Source organism: Prosopis cineraria, unplaced genomic scaffold (assembly GCF_029017545.1).
Source record: "Prosopis cineraria cultivar Desert tree isolate PC_DT_omini unplaced genomic scaffold, ASM2901754v1 PC2, whole genome shotgun sequence".
In the NCBI taxonomy this organism is placed as follows: Eukaryota; Viridiplantae; Streptophyta; class Magnoliopsida; order Fabales; family Fabaceae; genus Prosopis; species Prosopis cineraria.
The window spans coordinates 4,158,098-4,166,022 of NW_026555333.1; the positions used below are offsets into that span (position 1 = coordinate 4,158,098).

Here is a 7,925-nt window from a genome sequence, read left to right on the forward strand (position 1 = left end):
ATGAGTTTATGTCTAAGTTCTAACTTGGTTTTAGGCTCATCTTTCCCATTTACAACTCTTATTTTCGTTTCCTGTGATTTACGTGTTGTCTTTTTTGCCCAAGTTTTATCTTATCAACAATATATGATATCAGGAACCAAAAATAGCAGCGGCAGACTTTGGACTGAGATGACCATAGCAACCCTCACTTTCACTTAGTCATGCCTAGCAAGGTTTTGTATGGCCATCAAATGATCACATTGGCAGATTAAGTAGAGTGCTGCCAAGCTTTAACAGAAACGAAGAATAGTCTATAAAATGAAAGCAGAAGATATCTGTAAGGATGAATTAACCGCTGAGCATTTTATACACCGCGGCGAACAGCAATAACTTATTCTATCATCACCTTCACAATCTTAATCATGAGGCTGTGTAACTGTAATAATATTACATCGAAAGCAAAATCAAATCTACCAGTATACTCCCTCGTCTGCTCTGCACCTCGTTTGGTAATTAATTACAGGGCCCCATGCAAACCTTAGGACTGCACAGGATTTGTATCATTCATCAGGATCCACTGTTTCCTCTATGGTTTTCCCGGCTTAAAAAAATATTCAATCCCCACTTTCTATGGAGCTGTGAGTAAATGAACATCTCGATAATGAAAATGAATAGTATGGTCTCAATCCTAAAACTTCAGGTCTTCAATTGCTTAGTTAGCCTGTCTTTTAAAGAACGGTTTCTGACAGATCAGGAGTCTCTGATCGCTGTCACTTTCAATTTCCATGACTCGAGCATCCCACTTCAGCCGTGCTGTTAGAGTTCTTGCTGTTTCTATTAACGGAACTGCGTCACGGATAATAATCCAACCCTACAAACATCAATATCAGCATATGAAAAAATCCTTCAAACTAAAGTAGAAAAACCTTTTACTGAAGCTGCTTTTAGATTTCTTTGTCTCTAAATGCTGACACTTGACAATTTGGGTCGGACCCAGCAGCCACATAACAACATTAGATGCCACCTAGCGCATATTGCATGACGCATTTTTTAGAACTTTCTAAGATACATGTCGATGAATTGATTTACCTTGGGTTCAATTTCAATAAGAAATTCGATCTACAATATAACTTGATTAGATGGTTTAACAAGCACAGCCATCAGGGTGAAGGGGGATTTAATGACCAAAAGATGCTGCAACTCAATCATGTTCTAAGCCCCACCGGAAAATGGAATTTAGATAATTCCTTTCTCTACGGGCTTCAGGCAAGCGCCAAATTCAACTAGCTTTGTTGTAAAGATGTGCTTTAATACTTAAAATACACCTTTTATAGGTTTTGCATGAACTCTAAGGGGCCCAATTCGAAAAAATTACTTACGTCAGGCAGAAGCATTTAAAAAAAAAAAATTGTTGCCCTAAACTCAGTTATCCATGAAACAAAGTGAAGAAAAAAGCAAGGTAAGGGATGCCATGAAAGAATTTAGCTTACATACCTCTGGACGAAGTAATCTATCAATCTCAATGAACAAGTCAAGCATCGTGCATCTATGCTGCTGAGCAGTTCTTTGTGAAAGAAGACCTGCTACATGCACCAAGTCATAGGTTCTAGGGTACGTTGGAAAGGCCTCACACCTAGATGCCAGGAAAAGAAAGATCGTCATTGCAAGACAACGTAATGTAAGAGCGAACGACAATTGCTATGACTAGCTCATAAAGACACGAGTATACAGCAATAACAAATCTTAAAATTTTCCATGATGTAATTCATATACCTATCATCAACCATTCTGTTTCTCATTTCCTTTGCAAATGATTAGGTGCTAAATTTGATGTAATTTCACAATTCAATAGTTTCTAGACAAATACAATGCTTAGTATCTTACTGTGAAAAGAGTACTTACGGAAAACGTTTGGTTTTTGCTGTACAATACTTTAGTGAGTAATATTGCCTTTATTTTTCATAATCTTTCTGAATTCAATCATGTCCAACAAAACTCACAAACATTGAGATTTAATGTGAATATGGATTTTCCAAATTTCTTAAGAAATTACAGGGTCAAATATAGAAGAGACGAAGTTTAAGGCCCTGCATACAATAAAGGGACCCCAATTGACTCTAAAATGGTGGGTCTCATGCAAGAGATCCAAATTCAATATATCTACATTGAAACTTAAATCAATTGAAAAAAACCAAGATCAAGGCTTTAATACTAAGATTTTACAAAATTAAATTGAAAAAAAAAACAATAATTTTATGTACTTTGATGGAATCATGACCGACAAAAAAACTTAGCATATGGCTTTGGATTTTATATTTGACCAGGCATATATGTTGACGGAAACAGAGAGCCATGACATTGCCAGATAAGAACAAGAGAAAGGATAAATACCAATCATGCAAAACACCAACAAACCCCCTGTCCTGGATCAATGGAAGGTAATTGGGTCCACCGCTTGGAACAACATTCATTACCCACACAGACTTTCTAGCTTGCAGCAATGCAGAATTGAAACCACCCAAATGAGCATTCATGTCAAGCACATTTCTGAGCATATTGTAAGGAGGTGGGGGATCCTCATCGCCAGGCCTCTTCGGATGATCAGAGAATATTAGAGGTGACAGAAGCGACCAATAATTCCTCACCGCAGCTCTCCAGATTTCAGAGTCGTCAAAAAATTCTTCAGATTGCAACCCTGGTAAATTTAGACACATTAAAATAACCTATCGAGTACAAAGTTTCATTAGGGAGACATCACAATGCAATTACTTTCACCAAGAGATCTACAAAAAATTGTTTTAAGAATCTAATGACTACCATGGATAGCAAGCTCCTTCTTGTTCAAGTTAGCCCGAGAAGGCCAGATCCCCCTCTCTTCAATAGAAATCCATCGGCTGCTGTGAGTTCCTCCTATGCAGCTTTGCAGTTCCCGATAATATGGGGACTCCACATCATGACTTTTCATACACAGTGAGGGCCCAGAACCAGGCTTTCTGATTATAATAACAGGTAATTGTAATAATCAGCAGCACTTCTTATTTCTCATGTAGTAAACGAAAGTCTCTATGTAGTCTAGATGCAATTTAGTAGAAATTGCAGGATATAGGGAAAAGGTAAATTTTCATAACATATGCCCCCAGAAGCTCTACCTTGAATTATAGCAATCTCGTTTGCTAGTTTTCTTCCAAACAACTGTTTCATCTTGCTGTGACAACATTTCCCAGCAAAGATTTTCAGTAAAATCATGGATAAACCTCCAGCGTTTCTGATTCTCTTTGTTACGAGCATTTGTGAGTGGTGATGTCCAGACAAAGTAGCCAGCCGGTTTTAAAAGTCTATCAGCTTCAATCAAAAGAATGCCATCTATACCATGTATAACAAATTTATGGTTAACCAACAGAAGTCCAACAGTTCACATCGCTAACCACAATGTGAAAAAATATAATAAGATAAATCCAACTGGTGCTTTTGAAGCTAAGAAATACTTTTTCAGATGCTAAGTTTACCATTTACAGAATCACAAAAAAGGATTACAATGCTATGGGCATTCAAGTGAGATGAGAAACCCTCCCCAAAAGCTGGTTATTGAGGTGAAAGTAGCAACCACTTAAATACCCCATCAAACATTTTTCACTAGTCAATATGAGATGCAGGCATCCCATACCACAGTAACGTCCATCATAATACTGAATAGAAGAAAAGTCAATTATAATCCTTTTATATTTTTGTTATCAAATTCTCCGATAAGAACATGACAAGTGTAAGGTTTTTGTGGCTAAGCGTTACATGATTGAATCTTTTAAAAGAATTTTTATTTCATATTTTTTAAAAAAGTAACAGATACCAGAGATATAATTAACTGTATATAAGTCTAGTCCAACTAAGGAAATTCGTTAGAAGTCTAATTTTGCATAGACATCAGCAGAAAGACTTTGAACAATTAACTCTAGTTTGTTTGATTCCTCAATGACAATGGGCTGTTTAATGATAAAATGAAGAAGCTTATTTGCATTTAGTATGTTCGCAACAGTAGCTGGATGTAATATACAACTTTAGTTGGCCCCAAGATAACTTTAAAATAGACAGGAAGCCTGTATGCAGTCACTGACGAGATCTATTCATAATGCTTGGCTATCCAGGATCCCCAGGAAAAGGGGAAAAAGATGGAGATTAATGATAACAAGTGCAATATTCAGCTCACCTATTGAAGCAAAAGTCTAAGCTACATAACATACAAAGGCTACAAGAAGTAGATTAATACAATTAAGGCATGACATAATTTTTATTATGCTTTCCAAAATTATATTTACAAGTCAGAAACAGACAACAAATGCATAGCTTGACGTTAAATAAGCTTTGTGGATAAAAAAACATCACTGCAAGGGCAAGTGATAAAGATGGCTAGAACACCGATATTGATCAAAATGGGAAAGGCATTGAGAACATGTTATTTCTCAATATTGTAAAATCATTCCAAAACAGGGTCAACAGTTCAAGGTTTGAACTTGACTAGGAGAACAATACGAATTACAAGCAAAAGCCTAACCCCAAAAGTCGAACATATGAAGGGTGTAAAAAAATAATATACCTACAATACTTATAAAGTTTATTTGTTTGTTTATGAATCTCGTTTCTCCTTTTAATGACCCATTTGTATAGAACGTTTGCAAGGACAATAATAAAGACAAGATTTTGTTGAATAAGGCAGAACAGGATAGAAACATGTTGACCTTATAAGAAGAAGCATGAGATTAAATGCTAAAAGATACCTTTGTGGTCCCAATCAATACCACATCTTGCACAATGCAACATATCGAAGGAAAGGGATGGATATGGCAACTGTTTTGAAGTGAATGAAGCAATCATAGCAGGAAGACCTCTCTCAAGTGTAAGCTGAACTTGGCTACCTGATGGTTCATAGTTTGCAACGCACATGGTAAGGAGCTGACTTTGATAGAGGTGTGCTCCAAAACTACCATATCCACAACCTATGTCCAGTATGGTTCTGACCTGTAAATATTAGGATGCCAAAATGATCAATCAAAGGCCCCATCCATTACAACTAAGCACAAATGAATACGGTGACTATAAAATTAACTTGTATGAAGGAAATATAAACATATTAAACAAAGATTAAACATTTACATACCCCAGCTTGTATGAAGTTAGATTCATTTCTAAGTCCAATCATTTCTGCAATTTGATGTGAGTAGTCTTCAACACCATCAAACATAAGAGAGGCTGAACGAAAGGAAATTTGCTCTTCATCCAGCATCATCATCCTGTAACCATATGGTAAAATGGATGTGTTAGGATGAAAATATATTGAAAAGTAAGGCAGCAGGTAGGCGAGACATACACAGCTGCCTGCTTACCTCTTGGTTAAGCTCCCTGAAGAAAGAACCTCCTGTGCAGTGATCTTAACATTGGCAATCCAGATAACATCTCTTCCAGTAGGCCACCTAAGTGGAAGTTTGTAATTTGCAGGTGGGAGAACTAAACAACTTTGTCTGAGCTCACGGCCACATTGCCGGTCAAAATCATTGCTGTCAGAATAACCCAGAGCTTGATTCTCAGAAGCATTATAGCAAGGAACATAGTTCTCAAACTCCTGAGAACAGAATTCTAATTCTTTCATCTTTGAGGGACCACTAGAAAACTCTCCGATATCCAACAGGTCAGATACAAGCTTCTCTTGGAGTCTTCTATAACCATGGTAAATGTTCACTCTTGATGAGGTAGAAATTGAAATTGTCCACCAGAAAGATCCAGTAAGAGCAAGTATAACTATAAAAACTAGACTTATTTTCAATAAAAGCACTGCCAATCTATGCCGATTTCGGGGAGTGCTGACAAGGAAGGGATCAGATGTAAAACCATTCTCAGTGATGCCATGTTTAGAGTGAGAATTATCCGTAAAAAGCAACCGCAGAGGAAATTTCAAACCCAAAGGGCTGTGATCTGAAGAACCCCTTCTATCCATGTCTTCTTTTTCTGTTTTATTTTTGGATTGAGAGTCCGACAAATCATGACTGCTGTCAGGGATCCGAGATGCGCCTCGATGGAGGGGCCTGGGCATTTTCTGAACCAGAAGGTCACACCAAGTAACAAGGTAGACCCTAGTAATCTAATAAAACACCAAGAATCCGACACTGAAGTTATTTTCTGACATCAAAGAAATTGAGGAGGAAATTTCATCGGAAGAACTCTGCCTCCAGTTCTGCGTTTGAAAACCTATGAAAACAAACATACCATGTGAATCTAAATGACCTTCGTAAGAACGAGTTCAATTCTTAAGATATTTCAAGTGCAAAGAAGTCGCTGGAAGCAAGTTAAATAAACAAATTCATAGTCAGCAAACTGACTGCTCGCTCAGAACAGCAACAAGAAGTGGATGGCATAAAGGTAGAACCTTAATTCTCATCGCATCAGACTCATCAGAGACTTAAATTTGAAATGAGTATCTATAAACAGAGACTATAACTTCAGTGGCAACTGGAAATTGCTAGCGTATAGCCCAAAAAGATGGTGAGAAGGAGAAGTAATGTTCGAATAAGTTAAAGTTGAAGAAAAGCGGGCAATCAGTGGGAAACAGAGCAGTCAAATCGCAAGTCGGTTGTCTCGTAAATAAAGAAATAATAAATCAGTAGTGCATTTTTCGGATAAAAATTCACCGGGCATTTCATACTAAAATCTGATCGAAACCCAGAACTGCCTGAAGGCACCAAAAGACACTTGATTAGATCAATGCTAAGGCTAACACATAACCCAGATCAAAACCAGGGGGAGAAAAGCAAACGACGGGGAGCAGTTACACAAGCAAAGACTACCTCCTTTATAAGAGACAGAACTGGGAGGAAACAAGCACGTAATCCGAAAAATCAGCGTGAATTCACGGGTTGGTTGTTTACTGCGAGGCAATACGACTTAGCCTCTTGTCTCTTGATCAGCCTCTTCTTCTCCCTACTCTCACTCTCGTCAAATGCTAGCTTAATGCTTGTGAGAGAGTGAGGGATGCACACACAGAGACATGAGCACACGGAGTTTTTGTACTGATCCGATCACGTCGCTGGCCCGAGCACCCGGATACAGATCGGAATGCTAATAAATTAATGCCAAAATAATACTAATTAAAAAAAAAAAAATCGGTTCGTAAAAGGTAACTGAAATTACTGATTTTTTGCCCCTTACAGGGTATGGCTAATCGATTATAGTAGTTACGTTACAATTAATGATATATTTAAGATCTACTGAGACAATATTGTAGCGTGAGAAATCATGAATAAAGTGGAGTCTCATAGCAGCGTCCTATTCTAGTGAGTGATAACTGCATTTGCAGCCCCCCTGGTAACCAAGCCGTGATTGTAGATCCGGGCTAAAGTGTTCATTATTTGAACTCACTAATTATTTGCAGTTCTGCACCCTTTGAGATATGGGCAGACGGGGAAAAACTCATAAAAGTCACTAGTTACCTTGATGATCAATCATGTACAACTTCCATCGGACATTTTGGCACAAAATGCCGCCCGACCCGTTACTTAATCGCGCCTCTTTCTTCCCTATGAAGTATGAAGAATCTTTCCTTGCTCAAGGAACAAGGTAGAAATGGCAGATCTAAAAAGCCTGGATGACTCTCCTAGCTTATATATTCATGTAATTCTATATATAATGTTCATCGGCATGTTTGACTTGAGCCGGAAGTGGCGGGCACTAACCCACGACCTATTTTAATAGCCACGGTCAATGAATGCGAGCACCTCCACGCTTGCATGAGGTCACGGCTCGGCTCAGTTAATTTTGCGCGAACTTTTGCCGGTTTGGCAGAAACCCACACTTATTGCGTTAGGAGCCAACCCAATTTTTCTCTGTTATTGCAAATTCACCAACACTGGGAAATAGAAATACAGCCGAAATAAAAGAAAATTCCAAGTGCTGGACTATTTGCG

At 38.0% G+C, this 7,925-nt stretch overlaps 1 protein-coding gene across 5 annotated transcripts; it reads right to left on the reverse strand.

Moving 5' to 3' along the window:
- Positions 1-311: 311 nt before the first annotated feature.
- On the reverse strand, positions 312-7,653 carry LOC129302857 (probable pectin methyltransferase QUA2). 5 transcript variants are annotated; one of them, XM_054941733.1, is made up of 10 exons: positions 7,452-7,653; positions 6,810-7,080; positions 5,355-6,199; positions 5,129-5,261; positions 4,749-4,989; positions 3,129-3,342; positions 2,797-2,972; positions 2,371-2,674; positions 1,474-1,612; positions 312-850 (listed from the first exon to the last, which is right to left on the reverse strand). In XM_054941733.1, exons 3-10 carry the CDS (start codon positions 6,056-6,058, stop codon positions 692-694), a joined length of 2,070 nt encoding a protein of 689 aa, XP_054797708.1. In that variant the 5' UTR covers positions 6,059-6,199; positions 6,810-7,080; positions 7,452-7,653; the 3' UTR covers positions 312-691. The 5 variants fall into 5 exon arrangements, with proteins under 5 accessions (XP_054797708.1, XP_054797705.1, XP_054797707.1 ...); XM_054941730.1 differs by having other exon boundaries at positions 5,355-6,213; XM_054941732.1 differs by having other exon boundaries at positions 5,355-6,694.
- Positions 7,654-7,925: the final 272 nt, after the last annotated feature.